This window comes from Athene cunicularia, assembly GCF_003259725.1.
Source record: "Athene cunicularia isolate RWA chromosome 10 unlocalized genomic scaffold, athCun1 chr10_part1, whole genome shotgun sequence".
NCBI classification, from domain to species: Eukaryota; Metazoa; Chordata; class Aves; order Strigiformes; family Strigidae; genus Athene; species Athene cunicularia.
In genome coordinates, this window is record NW_020799112.1 from 19,167,548 (window position 1) to 19,195,274 (window position 27,727).

The window sequence follows — 27,727 nt, forward strand, 5'->3', positions numbered from 1 at the left end:
AAAGTCTGCTTCCCGGCCCTCCGTGACTGTTGGCGGCTCTTAGAGGCCGTGAGGGCGGTGAAGGGGGGGCTGTGCCCTTCCGTCCGGCCGCCTCAGCTCGTGGGGCTGGGAAGGGCTTTAAGGGTGGGCGCGGGGAGGGCAGGTGGCCGCTTACAGCTGATGCTGGTTTGAGGGGAAGGTGGCTGAGCTGCTTCAGCGTCATTCCACGAGCGGTGTTGCAGACGGTCACACTGTGGAAGCTGGTATGTTAGGGGGTGCACAGAGACCGGTACTAGCGTTGTTAGGGCTCCCGTTAACTGTATTGGAGAGTTTTCTTGAGTATCAGTGGGTAAGCATAATGAAGTGACACGTTATGTCTTTTAACTTGGAAATAACGCTCTTGTAAAGCTTACTTTCTACTGAGTGAAGACTTCAGCATGCGCTACACCTGTATGCCTAAAGAATGTGCCATGCTGTAAAACCTTCATCAGTCATTTCTAGTTCATAGCTGCCTGTCACGAGTATTTCTTCATCAGGGAGTAACCTGCAACCAAATGTAGGACAGCACTATGCACTGTAGTTTACACTGAGCAGTGACTTCACAGTCGACAAGTCCTTGGGATTCTGAGGCTCTTCATTAAGTAATCAAATCTGGAACTGGCATGATACTTTTCCTGTTATCCAAATGCACAAGCAGCAGCATACTTTCAGTGTTTAGTACAAAGTATAGTTATTTTCTAAAATTAAGCAAGATTTAGAAGTGGATATAATTAACACATATTACAGCATATGTATAACATACAGTGTTAGAACTTGAAGAAAATTATGTCTGGCTGTAAGTGAGTGTCAATAATAATGTCAGCATATGAAAAGTCCAAATAATCTGTTTTAAATGCTAATTTCTTAGAAACAAGTAGCATTGGGCATACCAAGAAACAAAAGCTCAAGTAAATGTTACAGGTAATGTGCAGAAAGATGCCTTTGTGTGTGTTTGGCTGCTTCATTCAGGAAGTGAGGATGGTACTTTTTGGTTCACTCCACACTTGTACTCATGTGACATTTTCCTGTCGTGTGATAGGTTTTGCTGGATACTCAAAAACATTAGGAAACGATGTCCCTTGACTTTGACAGTGGAGCTCTACAAACTCAACATGAAGATGAAGATTATGACCAAGAGGATTATGCAAGAGAGCAAGAGGTGAAAAAGAACAAACTTAGTCTGAAGGCTTGTGTATCTAGCTTCTTCCTACTTCTCTCTTTTAAGTGTTTTTAAAAAAGAAAAAAGGTTTATGCTGTGTTAAGAGCAAAACAGAATGCAGATGGTGCTTTGGAAGAGTGGTGTAAAAAGTAAAGAGATAAAGAAATGCTGCATCTTAAGAGCCTTGCAGTGTCGTACGTAGTGGCTGGAAGACTGTTACTCCTTGCCTGTGCAGTAGATCAAATGCAAAAGGCTGGCGTCACCTATATTTTGTATTTCTTGACAGCTATTTCACTTACTACGAATACTTAGAAAGCAACAGCTCTCTTTCACTTGAAAATTTGGTTAGCTTGGAAAAGAATGAGGAACAATTTAAAAAATTCTGATTATAAATTACATACTTTAATCTCTAGAAAAATATATGCAAATATTTTGGGATTTGGGAGTTAAAATACTTGGAATGCTTCTGTTCTTTTTGTTTCATAAAGAGATTTGGCAAAATGTGCATTTAACATGAATGTCCATAATGGTTTTTTTACAGTGTGGTAAACTGTGTTCATGTCAGGCAATGTCCCCAATATATACTTCAGGGATCACTCTCTAGAGTGTAGGTAGAGACAGATCTTCATAAAAATGTGTAGTAGAACAATAGCTGTACAACTTGGAAAGATGCTATTGCAAACACTGTAGGAAGTCTGGCGTCCGTTCCAAAACTTTTTACGCAGATAAAGAACGTGGTGCTTGTGCAGAAGAACGAGTAGTGAAATAATTGTAGTGTTATTACAGTGAGTGAGCGCGAGAGAGTGTTGAGGGGAACATATTTTCTGTAAGGGGAGGCTGGGATTGCTGGGACTGTTTAGCCTGGAGAAGAGAAGGCTCAGGAGGAATCTCATCAATGTGTATAAAGACCTGAAGGGAGGATGTAAAGACAATGGAGCCAGGCTCTTCTTAGTGGTGCCCAGTGACAGGACAAGAGGCAATGGGCACAGAGCAGCCTCTTCGGAATGTTAGTGATAATCCTTGTAGGTCATGTGAACCCCACCTTGGCCCAGTTCAAATGTACAAAAACTGTACATGTAGATAGTTCAGTGGGATGTGACTTTAACCTGCTAAAAGGAGACTAAAGCACTGGCTCTGCCAAGTTCCCTGGACAAAAAGTAATCCGAGAGTTTCTGCATTAGTTTTAATTTTTCTGCCGCAGCAAATTGGGTGGTTTTTTCCATGAAAATGGGAGAAATCTACATGGTAGGAGAGTACTTTGATGCTAACTTGGGTAATCCTTACCCACATCTGGAGTTCTGTGCTAGCTAACGTGGTAGGCTGAGCTCAGTTTGAACATGAACTCTCACGATGATGTTTTGGGAACAGTGTATGCACTGCTTTCTTTTGACTTTAAAGTTTCCTAAGCAGTGCAAGACCAGTGAAGTCTATGGTGCTTGAGTATGTCCTTGGTTGCAAGTAGGGCAAAGGAAAGGGCATCCTCAGTGAATGATGTTGCCTTTCCTTTCCTGTTTCATGGAGCTGAGATATGATCAGTCGAGAGAATTTCCTAAAGGTAGGGGAACTTCTTCATGCCACTAGTGAATTTCTAGGAACAAACTTATGGTGGTCTGTTGTCCTGTAGATGTTTAGAAAAGTTGTCCTTAACTTCTCGCCTATCCTTTGGTCTTGGAGAGCATCTAAAATAGCACCTGAGAAAAGATGCTGTTTGTAAGAGAAACTTTTTGTAGATGCTAGTTTTTGGTTTATGGGGTTTTTTTGGTTTGTTTTAACCTTATTAGCTTTTCTTTATTATTTAGCATGGGGCAGCTAATGTTTCTGCTGTTATTAACACATGCTTTGAGAGTTTGGAGAAAAACAGGGTTAGAGTTCAGAAACTGCATGTAATAACTGAATATATTGTGTAGTTTGCCAGTCACCTAGTAAGAGAGTACATAGTTCAGATTCACAAGAAGCCCAGTTTGTGGTTCCATATCAAAGCCTCTGAAAATTAGAAGAGGTACATTCTATATGGGAATCATTACAACAAGTAAATTCAGGTGTGTTTTGGTCGTGTGTCTTTTTTCTTTTCTGTGGCGCAACTATCTATTTCCGTAATTAGAAGTGGTGGCAGTTTCCTTTGTGTCCAGTTTCTTGGTGACTTCATCTGAACACGAGACGACCACTAATCACTGCAGCGATGAATTCTTGCATCTAGTAACACTGACTGGCAAGTTCTGATCTGGATTTCAATCAGAAAGGGCATGTTTTGAATGTCCAGTGCCTGTCTTGCCTGGGATTTAGGGAGGAGAAGCCTTGGCACGATTAGTTTGCAGATCATTTTTCAAAAGCAGTCTGTCCTGGGACATGTATATCTGATGGCATTTCCCTTCCCTCTTTTTGGAGCAGCTCTTTTGTTAACAAAAGTTTGCCAGAAAAATAACTTGATTGGTACTGTAGTCTATTAAGCATTTGGTGGTGTAAGTGTCTCTGAATTCCAGTGTTGTGAACCTTTTCTTGACAGAAGAAAACCAGCATTTTGTGCAAGTGGCCTATTTCACCTGTCTGTCTGTCTGTCTGTCTCTCTCTCTCTCTTTGGACTGAACTTGTATGCGTTCTTTTGAAAAGCATGTAATGAATGTTATTTCTTCTGTTTCAGTTGCAACAGCTATTGACAGACCTTCCCCATGATATGCTGGAGGACAGTGGAGACCAGCTCTCCAGCTATTCAGACTGTAGCATTCATGAGACAGAGGAGCAGTAAGGAATTTTGAATGTTTTTTTATTATTTATGTTGTGCTTTTGAGAATAGAGCAAATCTGAGCTGAAGAGGTGTATAAAAGCAATCCAAGTAAAAGGGGAGCTTGCTTAATTTAATGGAGGGATGGTTTGTTTTGTTTTTCCCTGAAGTTGTAAGGACATAGTTAAGCTGCTTTTCTTTTTCTAGATCATCTGAACCTGGGAAGCATGATGGAAGGTGGAACGATCATCCACTGATAAGTGATCCTCAAAATGTAAGCTTGTATGCACAGTGATATAATTAGAAGGAACTGCTTGTTCATAATATTTTAAATATTATTTAAATTCCTTAGAGAAATACTTTTCATGTATATGATGTGTTTTGCTAATCATTTGAAGTATTTTGAACTTGGAGGCTGGTAACCCCAGAAAAAGAGGGGTGAGGAGTGGGGGGAAATCTGAGTTTTGAGAGAACAATTCCAAACCTCTTATCCGTTCATAGGGTTACGAACAAGGACAAAACCTGTACCCTGAACAAGTCTTGTGTGACCAGCAAAATGATCATGTTGAAAAACATGGAAAGAATTGGAAGGGCCTAAAAAACAATGAAGAGAAGAAACATTTATATGATGTTAAAGAAGATTACTGTGCCCAGAATGGTCAAGAGGATCCTGAGGATGTGTATCTTGGTAGAGATGGGTTTAATGCTCCAAGTTGCTACCAACAGAACAATGTGTATCATCTTCCTGAAAACTTCAGGCCGTATACAAATGGCCATAAACCAGAATTCAACAGTCAGCAAAGTAAAATAATAAATTTTCCAGATGCTCCAAAGGAACATCTTAAGGTGTAGAAGCTGATGCATTTTTTTTCTGTCTCTTTTGGAAAATTTTCACAGGTCTTTAACTATTGGTAGTAATATTTCTAAATGCTTTCAGTCTCTTATCAGTTTAAACAGTGATGGGAGGCTTCTGTAGCCCATTTAAAACAAATGAAGCATTAAATAATTGAGTTTTCATATGTGCTTTTTTTTTTCTCCTCTTGTTGACTAGGTAGAATGCCATAAGGTAGAATGAATATGATTCACTTAAGTGTGTGCTTACTCTGTTGAAGTTTACACTTCACCACTCTCCTAAAAGTGGAAGCTTTAATGAAAATTTCTATCACACTTAACTGGTGTGCTGCATTGATGCCTGAAAATGAAGAGCTGCTAGAGCTCTTCACATCAACTTCTAAAATGCTTTCATTGAGCAAGTCTACAGTTGTAATTTATTTCCCCTTATGTTTATATTGTCACAACAGCAATTTGTTACATCCGATGTTGTCAGTGGCCAGTCACCAGAATCTTACAAAGTCACTTACAAACCATATCAAAATGGCATTCATAAAAAAATTCCAGTCATCCAAGAAGGAACCAGAAGAAATGAAGTGTTTGAAGATTTGCAACATGAATTTTTGGGCAGCGATGAAAGTAAGTGTTTGCAGTTTAGACTTGAAATAAACTTGTGTGAAAAGTCCAGTGGAGATCAGCAATGGGAACATGCTGATTTTGGTAGATTTTTAGTAAGAGGACAACTAGAAGTATGTTATGTATATGATCTTTTAGTTTGCTCTAAGCTCACATTGAGATAGGTCTGATTTTTGTTTTGGTTGTTTATTTTTCCCCATTTTACCTATAAATCAGGTCATTATGATCAGGGTATTTGAGGCTATTAAAAGGAGGCTATTAAAAATGTAGTTTTGACTGGTGAGACTGAGCGAAATTCTTTCTGATGGTCTTAAGTCTTGCTGGCACATTGTCTTGTTTATAATATTGGAAAATAATGACTAATAAAATAAATACATTAGGAAACATACTTTGCTTGATGCCACATTGGGCTTTTCTGTTAGTTACACTTTAAATGACAGAACTACTTTACCTGTTAGACATCTTGAAAATGTAGAGTTGCCACATGACTGTGTGTGAATTCACAGCCTGTAAACCTTTATCTGGCCTTGCTATTAGGAACTACCAACAAAATTCAGGCCTACAATTTCTCAGCAATTACTGCTGGAGCAACTCAGGTGATGTGAATCAAACATGGTTTAAGGAATGATGCAGTTTTGTGAACCAACAGTGAATTTGACACGGTATGAAGTATCTTGGGGCAGGAATTACTTACAACGATGACTTTCTTGGTTAGTTGACCGTGCTGACTTGTCTGTCTGCTGTTTGGAATTTGGCAGATACTTCAGAAAATATGCAGATTCTTCAACTTCAAGTTCTAAATAAGGCAAGAGAAAGACAACTGGAAGAACTTAATGAAAAGCTAGAAAAAAGTGCACAGCAGATTAGATATTTGAATCATCAGCTTTCAATGGTCAAAGGTAAAATGTTTTGTATAAATTCTTAGATATTATTCATACCTAGCAACTCATTTATTCTGAAACTTTGACTTAGGTAGTGCCTCTGCAGGTATTGATCATATTTATAAACTTGATTTGGGATTATGTGGGCCCTCTCCCCTCAACATTGTTCTAAAGAAAATTCTCTGGGTTGGTGTTTGTGGAACTGTCTTAACTTTTACTGCATTCTCAAGACCACCATCATATTCCAGAGTCCCCGTGTGCCAGGCATTAAAAATGTACAGAAAAGTGAGAAGTTTCCCAAAGTATTGCATCAAAAGTACAGAAAATAATTAAATAAAACTAAATTTCATTTTTTTTTTTTTTTTTTTTTTTTTTTTTTTTTTGTGTCTTGTGCTATTTCGTTTATCAAGCCATTTGCTGGACTGTATGTAGAGAGCAGCTCTTCCAAAATGATGAAAGCTGTAGTGGAGACTGGTGGTTGTCTCGATCTCCCTTTTCTTATAGGAAAGGACTAAAATGAGTTGTGAGCTTAGAGACTTAAGAATGTAATTCTTAGAATGCCAAAGGACTAAAAAGAATATAATTTTTAGAATGCAAAAGGAGCAAGGGATAGAGAAAGCTTCAGCTGTCAACCATTTTCTTGTGTCTAGACTATTTCTAGAGAGGAATTATTTTGTTTCTTCCTTTAAATGGTGTAAGGGATGATGCTAGTTCCCAGTGCTGACAGATTGGGGCTTGTTTCCACTAGGGTTCTGAAGGTGCAATATATCAGAGTGCTTCCAGCTACCAGAGGGAGAAAGTGCTTACTGGATGGAGACTGAATATTTTTGTTCGGTCTTCTGCTTGTTGCCTGCAGTATGAGACAGAGGGCTCCTAGCAAATGGTTCTGTAGAGCAGGGATCTTGAACAGTCACGTTTCATGAAGTTGTTGGGTGGCTGGCCATGTTTCTCTTACAATTATTATGTCTGTCTCTTAAGATGAAAAAGATGGTTTGGCTGTTAGTCTTCATGAGTCTCAGAAACTCTATCAGAATGGAAAGGAACGGGAAGTGCATCTTGAAGGTCAAATAAAGGCCCTTGAAACTCAAATTCAGACTCTTACTACCAGTGAGGAGCAGGTACTGTAAATATTTTAGAACTGTTTATTGTGGAAGATCTCTGCAGTTATATTTGTGGTGCATTTGCATTAAACATAAATGCTGATTTCTTAAAACACTGTTCATGATCATTGCAGAGGCTGAATATAAATATATATATATATATATATATATATATATATATGATCAATGAATAAGATGCATTGGTGGAAGATAGTTTGTATTAAAATCTAGGCATTATCAGAGGACTTTTAGTAACTCTTGCACAAAAAAGCTGAACTGATGTACAGAATATTGGAGAAAAAGTAAAATATATGTAACTGGGAGCTTATAATACTGTTCCTACAGATACTGAAGCAATCCAAAGTGGCAGAGGCAGCCATGGAAAGCATGCAGAAGCAGCTGATAGAACTTCAGCGATCAGATGCCCTTCAGCGAGCCAGAGAACAACATGAGGCCATTATTTCAGCACTCAAGCAGAAGTATGAAAAGCAAATACTATCATTAGAGGAGAAACTTGATACTACAAAATCTGCACTCCGAGAGCAGGTGAGAAATTTTAGGATGCTGAATACTGTACTGGAGAGGCTGTAGAGCTCCCCATGTTTCCTAAACTGCACTTCTTGAACTGTAATTCTAATAACTCTTGAAAGCTGCTAAGCAAATGGAAATTCTACATAGGTCTCAAAATTATGAAGCTCACGTGGTATGTTTTTATAAACACTTCCAGGCAGTTGTGAGCTCAGATGGTGAGTTTGTACATAGCAAATACAGAGGAGGCAAGAATTTGTTGTGTTAGTTTCTCTCCTGAACTTTCATTCTGTGCACAGTCTCTTTTTGAAAGAGTATTGGCAAATAACTCTGGGGAAGAAAAGAACTAATTAAGAAATTATGTGATCCTCTTGCTGCAAGAAAAACTGTTTATTAAACAGTCTATCACCAAGCTTTAGTCTTAAAATGATCAAGGATGACTAACCACTGAACAGTTACTTTATTTTAGAAGTACAGATGTGAAAGGAGACAGATGGGGGTTAAAAAGGCTGGCTTTAAGATGGAGTTTGATATGGGGTGTGTCACATAGTTGTAGAGCTTATTAAAATTATTCTACCTGACATGTTGTAAGAGTCTATTACACTTAGAAATATTCAAGCAGTTTAGGCAGGCCTTAATAAATTGTCCTCTTATTTCACATAAAGGAAATTAGAATTAAATTTATTTAATTCTAGGTCTCTAATTCTTGATTCAACATAAATATGCATAAAAATAAATGGGTTGTATGTTTGAAAAGGTAACTAGCACTTGCTTGTAAACAGGAATGCACTGCTAAATTTCTGCCTATTAGTACCACAACAAAGCTAACACAGCTTTTGTATCTACTGAAAAAAAAAGATTATTTTTTTTCCCTATGGTAGTGTGTTTGGGGTATTTAGAGAGAGGTCTCCTGTTTTTGAGAGAAAATAGAAAAGTCAAAAGGCATAAAGATGAGGTACTGTGCCTCCAAGGTCTCTATAGGTAACTGTAAGTAGTGCCATATGAAGGTCTACTTTGTGTATCATGAAAAAACTACAGTCACTCTTTTACAGAGCATTGGAACTTGCTAGCTTGGCTTAAGCTCAGTTAAAATAAATTGAGTTAAGCTCAGGCTTAATATAAATAATGCAAAGGCTTGAGTTTTCTGCAGTAGACTGTGTGGTTAATTACAGGGGATAATCTGACATGCTGAAAATTAACTGCTCTAGGAATTACAAATTACATACATGTATGTTTGTATATGAGTGTACTTACTATGTCCTACCAAAACCCTTGATGCTGTAAGAGATGACTTATTAGCCAAGGATAGCATTTGGTCTGTGATTAATTTAGCTGGCCTCTACACCTTTAATTAGCAGATTGATTGATGATTTTTCTCCTATGTCTTGTATGTGTTGACTTTTCCTATGTCCAGAACTGTCCTACGTGGCTAGATGTTTGTAACATGAGTAAAAATAATCTCTCTTTCTAGAAAGAGCTTTGCAAAAATCTAGGAGAGCATCTTAAGCAGCTTGAAAAAACGCTGGAAGAAACTAAATGTGAAAAAACAGAAATAATAAATCGGCTGACAAGAAGCCTAGAAGAAAGCCAAAAGCAATGTGCAAATTTACTGCAAACAGGTCAGTCTTTTACTCACACCTTATCTTTCCTTGTAGAAATGGCTTCTTTTTTTTTTCTGAAGTATGAAACTGCACATCTATGTTCCCATTGAAGTGAAATCAACATTAAGCTAAATGTGTACTAGACCATTTCCTATGCAGTGCATTAGTCAGACTTAAATGAAGTTGTCTAGACTGGGGTGTAAAAAACCCAATAAAATAAAACCCAACACCTCCACCCCCTAAAAAACCCCAAACAAAAACCCCACACCAAAACACCAAGCAACAGCAATTAAACTTATGCTTTTTGTGCTGCATATATGTAAACTTAGTTTTGGATTGTATAACAGTCGTCGGGAGCAAGCTATGTATTTCTGTGTTAGGCATTTGACTTAATTGCTCTTCTAAATTCAAATCAGAATGAGAAAAGAATTGTTTTTGTGGCTGGAGTCTGGTTCTTAGAAACTTATTTCAGTAGGAATAGCATGTGAAATATTCTGCTCTGTGTATTTGACTTGTGTCTACCTTTACACATTGAAGTATTTTAGTGGTAATATTTATAGTAACTATTAATGAGCTCAAAGAAACAGAAGCAGAGTACTGCCTGTTACCAGAATCAACATTGCTATTTTTAATAGGGATTGTTTTTCAGATTGCATAGTCTTTCTTGCGTATTTATGACGTGTTCTTTCTCTCCCTTTTCTTTCCTGCAATAGGTTCAATGCAGGAGACAAATCAGTTACGGTTTCAACTGCAGCAAGCTCAGTCTATGCACATGATAAGCAATAACATAAACAAGGCTTTACAGGTTAATTTTATTAAATATTCTACTGTTTTGCTTTTAGGGGGGACAGGCATTATATCTAAGAAATTGGTAGTTGAAACTCTTTATTTGTTGTGGAAACAAGCAGGTTTCCTTTCAGTAAAGGACAACCCACTACTTCATCTCCTAGTGTTGCATGCTGGACTTCTCTTTCTTTTAACATAAAACACAGCAGGTCATATGTATTGGCACAAATCTGGTATCATACATCTAACCTGCTTATGGAAAAAGAAAAATGTAAATTCTATATGCTGGGAATCTCATAACTTCATTAGGCTATAGGGATAGTTGGAGATTCTATGTCCTGAAATTTACCTTGTGCCAGCAAAAGGGGATGCTAGAGTGTCCTCTGTAAAATGTAAGTGGAAGTCTGTGCAATTGTGAATCCTAATAAGTACTAGAGCAACAGGCTCTTTTTCCGGCTATGTACTGTTGTCGTCCACTTTACAATACAAGGGCAGCAGAAAAGAAACAAGACCAAAAGAAATAATACGGAACCTCATATGTGAACTTTAATAAGAACAATATAATATACTGAGCAACAGAAAATGTTCCCTAGTTTGTAGTTTTAATATATGCTTTGCTAGAGGTATTGAAAATGATAGTATAAATAAAACTAATGCTAGATGATTCAAGTAAATACAGCTAAATACAAATATATTTAGAAAGAATTGCTCTATGTATTTGTTTTCTTTGGAAGAGTCTAATGCGTTTGCTTGGAGTTTCTCTGCTCAGTGTAATTGTTTTTTTCTTCTGTCTCTTCCTTTAAGGAAGAATTAATGGAATTAAAGGAAGAAATAGCTTTATATGAATCTGCTGCCAAGCTTGGAGTATTTTTGAATGATGTGGGTGGAGAGCTGCGTATGAACACGAGTGATTCCTATGTGGATTTGGGAATTAACAAAATCACTGGGAAGAAACCAAGGTTCTGCAGGTATGGAGTGATTCTTATTGTAAGATACTTCAAATACCATTTGTATTGCCAGGTAATTGGGAAACGGAAGACTGGACTAATACCATACACTGGGTGCCTAGTTGCTGCTTAATAAATCTTCGGTTTTTATAGGAACTGTGTTGCTGTTTCTTGGATTCTATGGATTATATGCATGGATACGTTTTTTGCTCAAAGATTCCACATGGTTATTTAATGCTAAAACTGTCTTTAAAACAACCAATTGAGTTGGTTCAAAATACCTCACATGTGAGAATCAATTTTTTGGGGAAACAGCTGAATGACCAAGCTTTCTCTACATTAATTGCAACTTCATGAAAAAGCATGTGGCTCTTCTGTTAATATTCTTTTTACTATTACCTCATAGACATCTGTATTTCTGGTAGCATTAGTTGCTCTTCTCTTTGCTACCACTACCTTTCAGATAAATGTTTTTTGTTTTAAATACTGAACTGGTTATTTCTTTCCTAATAGTGCAATACAGAACAGAGACACGGATAAAGAGCTCTCTAAAGATGAAGTTATTGTAGAATTAAAAGCTGAGCTGGAACGTTTATTGAGCAGTAATAAAATGAAGAGAAACAAGATTACTCAATTACAAAATGATCTTAAAGATTGCCAGAAGACATTAGAGGAATACAAGCAGTTGTTGAAAGCAGAAAAAGCATCTAAAGAGACAGAGGTTTGGGTTTTTTTACACTTTTTTAAAAAGTAAAGATGCACTGGATTTTAGTGAAGCAAACCAATGTTTAAACTTCTCATGAAAATGGACCAAAGAATTTACTCACAGCTGAGCGTTCATAGTAACTAAGTCTTTGAGTTTAAGGAAAGTATTGTCATTTGGAGGATATCTTGTTTTGTACCTTTGGTGAAAAAGAAACTACAAAGCAGGATTTAGGCAGCATAGGCCTTATTAGGTGACTTCTGATGGTGGCTTACTTGCTTCATAGCACATAATGGCTGCTCTACTTTTTTCACAACTACATGTCATTGGAGAAAGTAGGTTTCCTTTAGCTGAAAAGGCCTTGTAATTTCTCTGAGAAAGCTGATAGCATCATTAAGTTATACAAATGGAACATTAAACAGATTGCCTCCAGAGGGCCTTCACTGTGTAATGTGATCAACAAGGAATCTCTTTGATATTGCATCTCTCTTCACCCTATGATTAACTTTCCTCTGTAAGTTGCTCAGACTTGTAACATCTGCTGTTGTGGTCTATACATTGTGACCTGGATGTGGGATAGGAAGATAATAGGCTTGAGAAGTATGCTCTCTGTTGGGTGATAGTAGCCATTCCGCTTGCAAACACAATGTTGAGTGTGTGCTTCTCTAAACCCTCATGATGCTATGAGTTTGGGGAATTAATCTAGAATAACAATGATACTGTTATATCTTGCACTGCAATAATTTCCTTTTTCTTTAATTTTTCCAAGTAAAAATTTTGACAGCTTTACTTTTTTTAGTGTGAACTTGTAAATCATGTATATTTTGAAAGATATCATCTTAATTTTGTTTATTTTTAGCCTATCACAAATCTGAGTAAGTCAGCGACTAGTCCTTCAGGTTCTGATAATCTTAAGGAAGAAGTTCTGAGACTCAGAAAGGTTAATGAAACTTTGCTGCAAGAAGTTAAGGTGAGACAGAGATACTTCTTATCTCTACAAAAAGACACCACACAAAACCCACTGTACTAAAGCATGTAATTAGAAAAGGTTCTTTACAGCTCGCCTATTTCTTGACTCTTGTTTGTCCAGAATCATACTCTGACTATTGAAAAACTGAAGGAAAATGAGGAAAACCTGAGTAGCTTAAATAAAGATCTGTGTTGTCAGATGAGAAAGCTGGTTCAGGATTTTGATCAGGATAAACAAGAAGCCATTGACAGGTAAGTCTGTTAACTCCATTTAGTCTCATTTGTGAACTTTTAGCTTGCATGTATAACTTTGTACCGGTTCTATGGTACAAGGGGAGGTCATCATTAGAAGGCTGGTTTCTTACTAAAGGAAAAGTTGAACCCTGTTTAAAAGGCAGAAAAAAATTGGATATTTTTTTCCTTTCTTGAAACTGTAGGTGTGAAAGAACTTACCAGCAACATCATGAAGATACAAAAGCATATTTTGAGAAAGACCTGATGGAGAGGTATGCTGCAGAAAAACAGCAGCTTATCCAAACTTACGAAGAGACAGTCTCACAGTTAAAGTAAGATTTACCATTTCTTACACTTTTACTGAAACTTTCGCACTTCCTGCCTGGCCCTCAGTACTAGTTACACTTTCTTTAAAATAGATTTGCTGTCCTGTGAGGGTAAAGACTAATTGATAATAAATAATTTGTCCTGTGAAGGGCTAACATAGAGGAGCTGAACAGAGAGATGACTGCAGTGAAGGAATGTTACATCGGAGTCTGTGGGGAGAAGGACACCTTGGAAGCTACATTAAGGCAGAAATTTGAGCAAGAGCAGCAGATGAAGGAAGAGAAGGTACTAATGGAAATACCTATAAACCATATAATTTCAGACTGCTTTTAAGATGCAATATGTTTAAGCCTATTTGTAATTGTTTGGGGAAGATATTTGGAAGAGCTGCAGCTGTATCAGAAAGTGAATACATGTGACGTATTGGCTGTCAAATTAACCTGATGTTGTGTTCTGGGGTTTAAAACATTGTAGAAGTAACCCTTTCCAATAGCTATTCATTTTTGTGTAGTCAGCTTTTGTAACTTTGACTCTTGAGGACTGCTCAATCAGCCTTAGAGGCTTTACACTTTCCAAAAAACTGAACAACAATGCAAATTTTCTTCTCCCTGTATAAAACTGATCTGAAAATACTGTGGGATTTCTAAGTAATAATTAATCAATATAGCAGTCTGATTTTTAAAAAAACTGCTTTTTTAAAAGATATCCATATGAAACAAGGAGCTCCTGGACAACTCAAACACAAAAAGGAAGCCTACAGAGGGTGGAAGCAAAGACAGGTAGCCTGGGAAGAATACAGAGAAATTGTTTGAGCAGCCAGGAATCAGGTTAGGAGGGCCAAAGTCCTGATAGAATTAAATCTGGCCAGGGATGTCAAGGGCAACAAAGAAAGCTTCTATAGATATGCTGGTGATAAAATGAAGACGAGGGAAAATATGGGCTCCCTCTAGAAGGAAAGGGAGTCTTGGTCACCTGGGATATGGAGAAGGCTGAGGTACTCAATGACTTTTTTGCTTCAGTCTTCACCATCAAGTGCTCCAGTGACACCACCCAAGATACAGAAGGTAAAGGCAGAGGCTGGGATAATGAAGAACCACCCACTGTAGGAGAAGATCAGGATCCGTCTAAGGAACCGAAAGGTGCACAAGTCCATGGGACCTGATGAATGCATCCACGAGTCCTGAGAGAACTGGCAGATAAAGTGTCTAAGCCACTGTCCATCATATTTGAGAAGTTGTGGCAGTCATGTGAGGTTCTGGCTTACTGGAAAAAGGGAAACACAACCCACATGTTTAAAAGGGGAAAGAAAGAGCACCAGGGAACTACAGGCCACTCAGTCTCACCTCTGTGCCCAGGAAGATTGTGGAGGGGATCTTCCTGGAAACTGTGCCAGAGCACATGGAAAGTAAGGAGGTGGTTGGTGACAGCCAGCATGGCTTCACTAAGGGCGAATCATACCTGACAAGTCTGGTGGTCTTCTACAATGGGGTTAGAGCATTGGTGGGTAAAGGAAGAGCAACCGACATCATCTACCTGGACTTGTGCAAAGCATCTGACACTGTTCCACACAACATCCTTGTCTCTGAAGTGGAGAGACATGGATGGGACAGATGGAGCACTCGGTGGAGAAGGAATTGGCTGGATGGTCGCGCTCAAAGAGTTGTGGTGAACAGCTCGATGTCCCCTGGAGAGCGGTGACGAGTGGCGTCCTCAGGGGTCGGGGCTGGGACCGGCGCTGTTTGACATCTTTGTTGTGGACACGGGCAGTGGGATCGAGGCACCCTCAGCAAGTTTGGCAACGACACCAAGCTGTGTGTGGGGGTCACACGCTGAGGGCAGGGATGGGCCGTCCAGAGGGACCTGGACAGGCTGGAGAGGTGGGGCCGTGCCAACCTCATGGAGTTCAACAAGGCCAAGGGCAAGGTCCTGCCCTTGGGTCGGGGCAATCCCAAGCACAAATCCAGGCTGGGGGAGGAGTGGATTGAGAGCAGCCCCGAGGAGAAGGACTTGGGGGTGTTGGTGGATGGAAAACTGAGCGTGAGCCAGCAATGTGCGCTGGCAGCCCAGAAAGCCAACGGTATCCTGGGCTGTACCCAGAGCAGTGTGCGCAGCAGGGCGAGGGAGGGGATTCTCCCACTCTACTCTGCTCTCCCGAGACCCCCCTGCAGTTCTGGGTCCAGCTCTGGGACTCCCAACGTAAGAAGGACACAGACCTGCTAGAGTGGGTCCAGAGGAGGCCATGAAGATGCTCAGGGGACCGGAGCCCCTCCCCTGTAAGGTCAGGCTGAGAGAGTTGGGGGTGTTCAGCCTGGAGAAGAGAAGGCTCCGGGGAGAGCTTATAGTGGCCTCCCAGTGCTTAAAGGGGCTACAGGGAAGATGGGGAGGGACTCGTTATCAGGAGGTGTAAGGATAGGATGAGGGGTAATGGCTGTAAACTGATTTAGGTTAGACCCTATGAAGAAATTCTTTAAAGTGGAAGTGGAGTGTAAGACACTGACGCAGGTTGTGGCTGCCCCCTCCCTTGCAGGGTTCAAAGCCAGGTTGGACGGGGCTTTGGGCAACCTGGGCTGGTGGAAGGTGCCCCTGCCCATGGCAGGGGGGTGGAACTGGATGATCCTTAAGGTCCTTTCCAACCTAAAGTATTCTTAGATTGTATGACATGACTAAAGTAGGTCAACTGTCTTGCTGAGCAAGTATGGTAAGAAGAGCAGGTCAAAGTATGCTGGGAATAAAGATGCTTGATAAGAAAACTTGTTTTAGAGCAATAGCCTATAATAACATCTGATGTTACTCCTTATTCAGCTCTCAAAATGGTGTTTTCTTTTGTCCAGGTGTCACCAGTAAGATCAGTGCACAGACTCTAGAGTTAATCATGGCTTGCATACATTTTCATCACTTTGAGCCAGAGCTGTTTGCTATGCCTTGGAGAATACTTAAATTTTTTATTTTTTGTTTCCTAGCTCAAGAAACAGCTGCTAGAAGAAAAAGAAGACTCTCTCAATCTCCTGAGGATTGAGCTTGAAGAGAAACACAACAGTTCTATGATAGCAGCAAGGAGGCAGTGGCTAGAAGAAAAAAACCATCAGGTTGAAGAAGAAGTTGCATTAGCCAAAGTTCACTGGGAGAAGGAAGAAAAAGAGGTGTGGAACTTACACCAGGGGATTTCAAATTTTCTTTTTTTTTTAGTTGGTTTGTTTTCAGGAGAAATTCTGTGTAGGTAGACTTACGCACTGTTATTCTGCCATTTGAAATGGCTTTAAGGATCTGTCATTGTAGATCCTCTGAAGTCAGTAGGTATTACACATGCTTAAGATTTTGCAAAAAAAAAACCACCCTAGACTTGTAACATGCAGAATGTTCTGAATGTCACAGCTGGTAATAAGCTGGAGTTTTCCACCCTGATCTCTGGGTCAGTGGTTACACTTTCTATTGCTTTGGTTATAGTGAAGTCCTTTGGTCCTCTGTGTATCCTATCAGAAAGCTGTGAGGAGTTATCAAACTCTGTCCTCTCTAAACATGGTTTTTCCCTTTGTTAGGGAAGATTATTGGTGTAAATAGGGTTTTGCTTGTTAAATGCCAGTGAAATTCTAGTTATTTGGGTACTGGGGGGATTTTCTTAAGAAATATTTTTTTCCTTAGAATAAGGAACAAGCCTTTGCAAAAATAGAAAGAGAATGGCAAAGTAGGCTGGAAGAAATGAGAAGAACTGTAGTTGAATGTAATAGCTGCAGCTGCCAAACTGACCGAGTAACTGTTGTGGACGAAGCTTCAACTAAAGAATTAAAAGGGGTTGTTGAAGACCAGAGGCTGCAGATCCAGAAGGCTCTGAAAGAAAATACAGCCTCTGAAGAGGGTTTAAAAGAACTTGAAATAGAACTGGAAAAATACCGTAAAAACCTTGCCAGCCAGGTAACAAATAATAGTTCTGTCTGCCCTGGAGCCTGTGAAACTGCCACATGCAACTAAGCCACCTAAAAAAAAAGTATTCTCTTCCAGTAACTTAAGCTCGGTAGTTGATATTTCCTATATTAGATGTGTATTTAAGAAAGTTGTGAAAAAGCTGTAGCATGTAGCTTGGGTTTGAGGTTTTTTTTTAGCTGTTAGTTTTTCACACAGTTGGACAAATTTTGCAGGAGTTTTGAAGAGAACTGAACAGCACTAACTTAGAGTTTATACCGTTTTGTTAAGAAATAAATTTAATGTTTGGTAGCATTTTTGCATCAAGAAATTTAGCAGATGCTGCTGGTCTGATTCTTTTAATTTCTGTAAACCGTAGACAATGCAAACTGAAGTCTGTTCTTGCATTGCTACATGAAAGTAATAATAAAAATGTATTCAATGGTGATGACTGAAGTAGGGTTTCTTTATCTGCTTGTAGGTAGATGCAGCTTTAACCCAAGCTCGTGCCAGGTGGCTGCAAGAATTAACAGACCTCAAAGAGTACAAAGTAAACCTAAAGCTAGAACAAGAAAAATGGGAAAAAGAACACAGAGAGACTGCAGCAAAGCAGGTAGCCCAAAATACTTGTTTGTGTGTATTGATAGAGGTCAGTCTTCCAAATCCAATGGATTACTGAGGAATGAATGTAGACATAGGTGGGAAATCATTAAGGAAAATTATTTCTGGTGTGCTCTGGTTCTGATCCATTTTCTTGTCTATATAGGATTCTATTTTTATTAAATAATTTGAACATAATCTCCAGTAGATTGATAATAATACAGGATTATATTTACTTATATATAAATATGTATATATCTATGACTCTGTTATTTATTCATCAGCTAGCCCTAGTTCTCTCAGCTGCTGAAGAGAAATGGAAGAAAGAATATGAGAATACAGAAAAATCTGGACCAAGAGTGAAACAACTTGAAGAAAAGGTAATTTCTCTCAAGAAGGAGTTGGAGTTAAAGAAAGGAGAAATCGCTGCAGCTATCAAAGCAGAACTAGCAAAAGCCCGTGCTCAGTGGAACAAAGAAAAGAAAGAAGAAATCCTGCAGATACAAGAGCAAAATGAGAGAGACTACCAGTCGTTCTTAGATGGTCATAGGAACAGAATCAAAGAGGTACTTGCATCAGCAAAAGAGGATCTTGCAAAGCAGAAGAATGTTCTCTCCATTCAAAAAGAGGCAGAAATAAAGATGTTACTAGACCAAAAGCAGCGAGAATGGGAGGCTCAGGAAACAAAGAGACTGCAGGACAAAATTAATCAGTACGAGGAGAAGACTCTGGTTGAACTTGAGTACTTCTTGAGTGAGATCCACGAAGAACTAGTCAAGTGCCTACATAGTAAGCATTCCTGGAAGGATAAGTGTTTTGATGGTTATGTTCAATTAAACCATCAATGCAAAGACAAACTGAAGGCATGCTTACAAAAGGCCTACAGAACCACAGTTTACACAATTCTGGAAAAGAAAGAGCAAGAATGGAAAGAGGTAATACTTCTGTAAATTATAACTACCAACTAGAAAAGGGATTTGAAAAGTCACTCATACCTGTTTTCTCCCAATACAAAATATCCACATAATCCTGAGAATCTGAGAATCCAACTTTTGTGTTCATTGATAACAAGTCTTTTAAAACTTTAAAAGAGGACTAAATCTACTTTAGCAAGTGAAAAGGGAAAGAATGGGTGTAGCTTTGACACCTTTAGTGTTTAAAGAAGAGCAAGCTGGATTAGTAGTGTCATTCTTTAATGCCAAGGTTCATAAATTAAGGAGGTGAATTCACCATCTTAAGTTTGGGAGCCTGTGTAGGCTCATTGTGACATCTTAGATGGGTTCTGTCATTAAGTCCCATCTTCAGATTTTTGCATAGCAGCTGCTTTTTTTGAGAAATTTAGCAGTTTGTGATAGTGATCACAGATCATGCCACTTTCCCCCTGCCCCCTCCCCGCTTCCCTTGATACAAATAAAGATGAAAACAGTAAATTTTTACAAATTATCTGTAGTAGAAACAAATAACTGACTAACTGGTCTATTTTGGGACTAATAGTCTTGCTTAACTATTGTGGCTCTAGAAAATCCTTTTCAATGTGCCTGCCCAAATGAGGAAAGACATCCTATCCTCTTTTGGAGGAATTCAGGGCTACGTAGAGTCCTGTCCAAAAGCTTCTGTTTCTGTTGTTTTAACAGATTACTCTTTTTGCAAGCCTTATGCTTGTAGTAAGGTTTTGATTATGGGGAGCATCCCCCTGGAAATACCACTGCCACCTAGCATTTAGCAGCTGGGGAATTATCCAAGAATAGGACAAAGAAACTGTCTTGTTTTTCAAGAAAATGTGGGATGGGAGGAGATGAGTATGAAGTGACTTCTGGTGATAGTATTACCCAGTTTTTTAGTGGTAATATTTTTCTGTTCAGAAAGTGGTCCTTTAAAGTGTTCTTGTCATGAGTTATTTTCATGAAGGTAAAGAGAATCAAAAGTTTTTTACTTATCTTTTGTAATAGATATGGGTGTCTCCTGGTAAAGTGTTTTTAATATGCCTTTGAACTTCAGACTGTTGGTTGGCTTGAACCACCTTACCCAGTGAATTGCAGTTTCTTAGTAATGTCTTCTCTTATGCTACCACAACAACAATAAATGAGGTACATTTTTCTAGATTATTTTTCTATCCCTTACTATCCATGTTTGTGCAGAAACTCTAAATGGCTCCAACCTCTTTTTCTGCTGGATATGCCTTTTAAAAAAACAAGTTCGCTTCAACTATTTGGAGACACCTATTTTTCTGCAGTGGTAAGGGCTGCTGACATTTCCAAACTAAAACTCAAGCTATCCAAGAACTGCTGTAGCAGTGAATTACACAAAGTAAAACTTCTATATGCTAGAATACACATTTTCCTCATGACTTGAGCTGCCATCTACAGTTCTGTTGCAGGTTTAAAGCCCTTAATTACAGATCTGAAAGCTACTTGGTGGTCAGGGTTGCTTGCTTTTATGCATACTTACTTTAAGTTAGTGTGGAACACCTTTTTTTGCTATGTGTTGGGTTTTCATTGTGTTTTTTCAATGACAGAAATACGACGAGCTAGTGAGTAATGTAAATAAAGAAGCATTTTCTTGCCTGCAACGTGGTGAAGGAGGAACTGGGGACATGGCAAGATCTCCTGTGTACCATGTTGGACACCAAGCAGAAGCACAAGGGAGGCTAAGGAGACAGCCACCCTTGCAGGAAACTGGAGCAGACAAAGGTATTGGGTTTCTTTTTCAATCTGGCAAATCATATATCATCAAATTAAGCTTTCTAGTAACAGTCTTTAATAGCTGATGTCTTATTGATGACTTTAATGCAGAATTTGTTAATTAGTGAATATTTGGGTGAGAGAGGAAGATGCAGTTCTGACTGTAAGATGCTTTAATGTTGCGTTAACTTGTACTAAGTTAAAATCACAAATGGTGCAACAGATGGTATTGGTCTCCAGTTTACTATTTAATGCTAGTCTTTGAGGTTTAATTTTATTAAATGCTAGTAGCTTTCTGCTTCTTAAAGCCATTCTTCAGGAGTAAAGAAATAGCTGCCGTATCAGCTGCAGATGTAAATACTCTTTGGGGGCTGTGGACGTGTATGCTAATACCTTTGGTGTTTAACAGCTCATAAACAAGCCAGTGTTGATCGTGATGAGCAGAGTATGGTCTAAACTGTCTTGTAAATGGGTAATATTAAATTAAAGCTTCGATGTTTGAATTATACTATTTGCCCTTGACATTGGACAAGACAAGGAATTCTGCATTCATGTAAAAGATACGTTGGGTCACCAATTATACTTCACCTGGTGTGGTAGGTTTTTTCTGATTCTTCTGATCAAGAATGCAGTTGAAAAAAGTGTGAATCCCTAGGTGGTGATTCTGTCTTTTTTTCCTTCCTGCCCTCCTGCCAGCAGTATATACTTCAACACTGTAGCTCTTCCCAAAGCTGTCACATGTACCATGGCAAAGCTGGAGACAGTGTAGCTGGGGAAAAACGTCGTGGGAGGCACAGAAATCTCTCTGGGGCTTTCTGTTTAGTTTAAGTTCTTATGCAACCGAAAAACATAAAGCAAGAAAACCCAAGAGACTCTTTGGCTTTATGCCTATAGCGTGGCTTGAATTCCTTCAACACCAAAATAACAAACCATCTATTAAACACAAAACAATACAAGCAGTACAGCTCTTCTGTCTCTACAGCTCCCTGTCCTGACTATAGAGAGCAGCCGTTGCTCTCCTGGAAGTAGCCCAGTCTTTGTGATTTTCTTAGCTTAACTAGACTCAGCCGCATGTGAGGCTTCCCAGCTGGGAGAGTCTCCTTCAGCCGACTCCAAAAGACCCTGCTTAGCTGTTGTGTGCTGGGTTTTTTTTTGGGGGTGGGGATGTGTTGCTTTTTCTTTTTCATAATAATAAAAAGAAATTCAACCTACAAGTCTCTCATCGGTGACTGAATACTCAATACTCAAATCATCATTGGTGTGAGGGACTCAATGACTTAATAGATGCTGCTGTACCTTCTGTAAGAGGGTTCCGGCCTCTTGTGATTATTCTAATTAGACTAATGTGTTCTATGCTTTTCAGCAAGAGAAAGACAAAGTAGAGCACTGGAAATAGTAACGTTGGGCTTGATTCTTTTTTTGGTAGTGTGGTTGATGTATGACTTTTAGCAACTGTTGCAGGTCAGAAATGTACAGAAAGGAACCTTGTGTCTCAGCAAAAATCTTGCTGTGAACACTGCCAGGAGCTTTTTAAAAAGAGAGGCTGTGTGCCAGGACTTAGCCTGCAAACATCTTCAGCTTGCTGTGAAGGAACATGAAGTTAAGTTAGAGCAAATCCAAGGTTAGGATTATTAGTCACCTAAAGACCACTCAGTGGCTCTGCCTTGCTGGCTGCATGAGTCTCTCCCATCTGTTGCATGGTTTAGTTTCAGTGGATGGAATACTGTGTACATACTTAAAAAAACCAAACCCCCAAACCAGAAAAACAAACACTGACCTACCCCCCAAACCCCTTTCGCCCTCATGGCTTTAAACATTACTTATTGCTTTAGTACTTTTTTCTGTGTATTGGGGAAAGAACAGAGGAAAACTGAACATGTGAGTTTGATGTTCTTGGAGTATGTGTACATGTGGGACCCACTGCCCATGAGGATTATACAGATAATGTGTGCATGTGCACATAGAGATGTATACTTGTAAATGTGTATGTGTCAGGGAGTTCTTCAGCAGTCTCCTTTGGGGCTGTGCTGCTACTGTGCACACTTTACTCCCACTGGGGGGGGATGATTAAGACCAGAGTTACCCCAAATGTCACTTAGATCCTCTTGGCATCAGTATTTTTTTTTTTTTTTTTTTTTTTTAAATGAAAAATTTCAGTCGCCTGCTCTAACAAATTTTATGCTCGGTGAGGAGTAAAATGCTCTGTGTTTGTCAGGGGAAGGCTTTTGCCAGCTTGCAGATGTGTGAGTGAGGCCAGGTGGGTAAGTTGCACAAATTTGTGTAATATTATTTTTGTTCCCTTTTACTGACAACTGTACAGTGTGTCAACTTCCTTGGGGACCTGAGGAAAAATTGAAGGATAATAGGAGGTCTGTTAATGAAAACAGAGGCTACTTCTGTCACCAAGGTTGTCATGGATACAACTCTCAACTGCTCAAAATAAGATTCAGGCCACAAATGAGGATCTCTGAAGGCCATGAATTGCTACTCTCTCTATTGTAGTATGGCTGCTTGCTTTTTGCTGTTTTGTACACCATCTTAAAGAAGGAAGAAAGCCAAACGTGTTTGATTTTTTTTCCCCCGCCCCACACCACCACCACCCCCAGGGCTCAGGTCTTCATATTCTGCTGATGAAAGCCTTGAATCTTCTAGAAGGAGGACTTGTCTTCAATAAGACATGCCCTCTGTTATGTGGTGACAGTTTTTGTTTTCCTTAAGCCACAGTTCATGTGAGAACACCTGTGGCTGAGTGTGGTGGAGGTATCTCCAGCACTGAGTGTAGATGTTCAGTTCATGTTGATTTTTCCTTCCTAAAATAGGAAAGCTAGTAATCAACTGTTGATTTTTATGGGTTTATCCAAGTTTATCTGTGAATTCTTTAAGCTATGGTAAATACCCATACCCTTTTAAAAATATATAATTTACATAGATTAGATTACATAGCTAATAAATAGGTTTTAAGGCTCTTTAACTTCAGGAGATAACCGACAGGTGGACTATCTGTATGCCATGATCAACAGTCTTCAGTATCAGCCTGACGTCCTATGCTTTGGGCTTTTCTAGCTCCACTGTCTTCTCCTTCTCGGTGATGTCTCATTATAATATTTATATGCTGCTTGGTAGCACTGAGCAGAGTTCAGCATGGAAGTCCAGCCTTCCTCTGTAATAGTAGCTTTTGGTTATTAAAAACCCCCAAAAAAGCAACAAACAAAAAACCCACCCAAGTTTATCTTTCATCTCTCTACCCCAAAGAAGGCACAATTGCTATCCCACAAATTAAAAATTCTTTTCCAATGTTTGTCAAAACAATCCTGGCTGGGTTGGTTTGTTGGTTTTTGTTTTTTTTTTTTTTCCCCTGTCCTTCCTCCAGTATCTCTGAAGTTTTGCCTCCAGCATAGTGTTAGTAATGGCATATGAAGGCTTTAAGCTTATTTAATTACTGTATGAGATGACTTTTATGTTCAGGCTTTATTGAAGTGTATTATGATTGATTCCTATGTGCTTGTTACAGCAACAGCTGTACATTTGCTGATGATGCTTTGTGAAATTGAGCTGTTATACCAGAGACGACAGTTTATGTAACAACTTCTGTTGAACTCCACTTGAATTGAGAGAAATGCAGTGAATTATGATTTTTTTTTTTGGTTTCTAGAAAATGAGAAGGTTCTAGAAGCTCTAATTGCACAAAACTCTCAGATGAAGACTAAACCAAAAGACCTGGGAACACCACCAAGGTATTTAAAAAATCTAAACAAACTGATTTTTTTTTTTTTTTTTGAGATATAAGCTGCTTTTTACATGCAGTGTGACTTATATGCATTTCAGGTCACTGTCAAAGGGAGGTGTCTCAAAACCTTGTACATCCTGTGACTCTGTGAAAGGGCTGGAAGAAATGCGTGCTCAGTACATTAAAACTGTGAACAAGATCAAGTGTAAGTACTAAAGTCTTAGCTAGAAAGTTAAGAGAGAAAAATAATTTACTTTGCCACTTCCTCCTGCTTCAGCCAACTTGCACAGGAATTTGACAGCCAAATTGCATGAGAAATAAATTTTTCCTTCTTACTAGAGTGAGTGTGAGAAATGGAATTGTCACCATAATCTTAGACAAGATCAGTTGTGGTAGGTGAAGCCTCCTTATGCCATCCTTGCTTTGTTGCACTGTATTATGTATTTGAAAGTGGTAAAGCGTATTTTGAGAACTGATCTAGCTTCTCCAGCAAACAATCCATTTACCCTGCAACTTGCTGTGAAGGAGAATCTGCTTTTCTTTTGTGCTGCACCCTTCCTTCTGATTTAATGAGCAACCTTCTGGCTGAGGAGAGAGGGTTAAGTGTAGCACCAGGTCTTGAGTGCAGCAGGTCCCTGAACACCAGCTGCGCTGCCATTGCAGAATTCCTAGATGCTCATTTTACCAGCCAACACTTATCCCAAATCCCTGTGCCTAGTACTTTCTGTTGCTGCTGAGGATGCAGAATTGGACAGTGAATTCTTGTCTGATGCTCTGTATCGACGTGCTCCGGTCTTTGGTGGCATTTATCCAGTAGGCAACACTTGGCACAAGGATGCGTGTGGAATGTTGGCAGGTAAATCCAGGCTCTTGCTAACTTGCTCCAGGTCTGCTAGACAATCCCAGTTTGTGGTACTGCTTTTTTTCCCCCCCTCTGTGGGAAAACTGCTACTAATGAAGTGTGTTTGTAGGTGATATGCTTTCTTATATCCGTGAAAGCAAGGAGCGAGCTGCTGAAATGATTAAAGCGGAGGTTTTAAGAGAGCGCCAAGAAACGGCTCGGAAAATGCGCAAATACTATTTGACATGCCTGCAACAACTTCTTACTGATAATGGGAAACACGAAGGGTAAGTTCAAGTATGTTTGGAAAGGACTGTTGGTTTTGAAAGAGTTGTGTAGACATTAGTCTGGTGTTTCTCCACCAGTGTCTGACTTGAAGTTTTGCTGGTCCGCTCAGATCGGTGTGGAGTCACTGCTGATCAGCCTGGCATACTGTCTTTTTGGTGTTCTTTGACTCTCACTAGCATTACCTTGAAGTAAAATGCAGAGTTGAAAAGGAATTACCCATAAACTTTTAATTATTTTTTTTTTCATGTTCTGCAATTCTTGGCAGAGCTGAAAAGAAAATAATGAATGCTGCCAGTAAGCTTGCTACAATGGCTAAAGGGCTTGAAACGCCTCTTCGACGCATTCCCCAGAGCAAATCTACTCGCTCAGGTATGTTGGATTCTATGCTTGTTCTCTTCATATTAATTTAATACATGTAATAATGAAAATGCAGATGGAAAGTGAAGCTATATCTATTTATAAGCTTGCTAATAGAATTGTAAATATAAGCTGCTTATTTTGACAAGGCTTACAATTCTTTATTAGAAGAAACCCAACCAAACAAAAAAACCACAGAAGAACCTAGTTTTACTTCCAGCATTAACATTTCCTTCATTTAATCTATTTCCTTCCCTTCTGTCCTAGCTCTGCTATTAAATTCTGATCTACCACCTGGAGCTGAGTACTCAAAAAGAGATCGCATGCTTCAGAATAGGTCAAACCATATGGAAAGCAAATCATGTGGCAAAAGCATTACCAAAGAAACCAATGATAAAGTGCTCCAGAAGCGTGTACCACATGACTTGAGACAGCAGTTTGATGCAATGCAGACTGAAACTCAACATATGCTTCATGAAACAGTGACTTCAAATATTCAGAATGGGAATAATGCTAAAAACCTGGATGGTGCTTCAAGAGATGCTCCGTCAGAGTTTTATCCAAATGAAGATGGAAGAAGAGAAAAATATGGCCCCATCACAAATGTAGACAAAAGACTCTTATGTGCTGCTAGTAATATAGCACATCAGAATGCTCCTCCATCTGCTTTTCAAGTAACATCAGAAAATCTGCATGCACGCAGCTTTACAAATGGCCCTACCATCTCTGGGCCAACTCATTGTATGCTTAACAGCGAGAATGAAAGAAGAGTCTTGGAAGAGGATAAATGTATCCAGTCCCGTGTAAAATGGAAAACTAAATCTAAAAGAACTGAGGAATTTGATTTTCAAGAAACTCCAGAAAGAGATGAAGGAAGCTTCAGCGAATGGAGTTCCACGAATGGAAGCCTGCATCTGGATCGTAGTGATACGCCTCTCTTGTATCCTCAACAAAAAGCCAGTACTCGTGTGCAAGCACAGACGGCATGCTGTGAAGAGTTCCCTAACATCAGGTCGTTTTCCCCTGCAGATGAAAATGTTTTTGCTTCTTGGAGAGACATTTCGAATGGCAAGAATCTCATCACAAAAAACAGTGCTGAAGTTTACAGTAGAGGCCACCTGGTAATAAACCCAGAGCGTACTTCATTCCTCAACTCTGACAAATCAAATTCTGCTGTCACAGAACTCAATGTATTGCCAGATTCAACTGTAGGAAAACATTCCTGCAACTAATGCTTGGAAAAGAATAGGGTGGGATCACCAGCAAGACAGTAAGTGTGAGGATGGGGAAAAACCTGTTCTACTGTGTCCATTTCCTGATCGGTGGGACCCAATTTGAATGTTAGGTGAAGAAATTCTGTAGTAACTTGAAATATTAATGCGGACTTTTGTTTACCTTTGTAATAACACGTCATAATTGTAATGAATTATATACAACCATTAAACAGAATATATTTTTATATTTAGTTTGCAGTGCGGTGTTTATCTAAAACAAAGCTACTGTGGTAATCTTTTTAAATGGTTATGAAAATTCCTTCAGACCTCAGTGAGAGCTGTTAGGATTTGCTTGAAGTAAGTATTTTAACTGACTTTTGCATTTTGAAGTAGCCCCTGTAAGCCTCTGTGTGCATCTCCATAATAAAAGCAAAAATACTTGCATTTTTCATTAAATTATTATAACATATTTCAAGTGTTGTTCCCTTTGCTACAGCAAAAAGTAACTTGGACTGGGTAGAAAAAAAAGGTATAAATTAGAATACCCATGTTTTGCAGGTATTCTTTAAATAACATAGGTTATAAATGTAAACTGAAGCTGTAGTAATGTTCTCCCTGATGCTTAGAAAGCTTCTACTTTAAAAGCTTGTTCATGTTTTGAAGAGAAGTACAAAATGTATCTT

The 27,727-nt window shown here is 39.1% G+C and overlaps 1 protein-coding gene across 2 annotated transcripts; it reads left to right on the forward strand.

The window, feature by feature from the left end:
* Nucleotides 1-218: 218 nt before the first annotated feature.
* Nucleotides 219-27,096, forward strand: CEP152 (centrosomal protein 152). Of its 2 annotated transcripts, XM_026856381.1 has the most exons (27): nt 219-268; nt 1,058-1,177; nt 3,816-3,916; nt 4,104-4,170; nt 4,398-4,742; nt 5,198-5,366; nt 6,122-6,262; nt 7,223-7,362; nt 7,690-7,890; nt 9,344-9,491; nt 10,187-10,278; nt 11,064-11,227; nt 11,720-11,927; nt 12,769-12,879; nt 13,000-13,130; nt 13,316-13,444; nt 13,589-13,724; nt 16,400-16,579; nt 17,079-17,348; nt 17,818-17,949; nt 18,221-18,871; nt 20,452-20,626; nt 24,270-24,351; nt 24,443-24,549; nt 25,316-25,472; nt 25,739-25,842; nt 26,098-27,096. In XM_026856381.1, exons 2-27 carry the CDS (start codon nt 1,091-1,093, stop codon nt 27,060-27,062), a joined length of 5,193 nt encoding a protein of 1,730 aa, XP_026712182.1. In that variant the 5' UTR covers nt 219-268; nt 1,058-1,090; the 3' UTR covers nt 27,063-27,096. The 2 variants fall into 2 exon arrangements, with proteins under 2 accessions (XP_026712182.1, XP_026712183.1); XM_026856382.1 differs by lacking the exon at nt 17,818-17,949.
* The last annotated feature ends 631 nt before the right edge of the window (nt 27,097-27,727 follow it).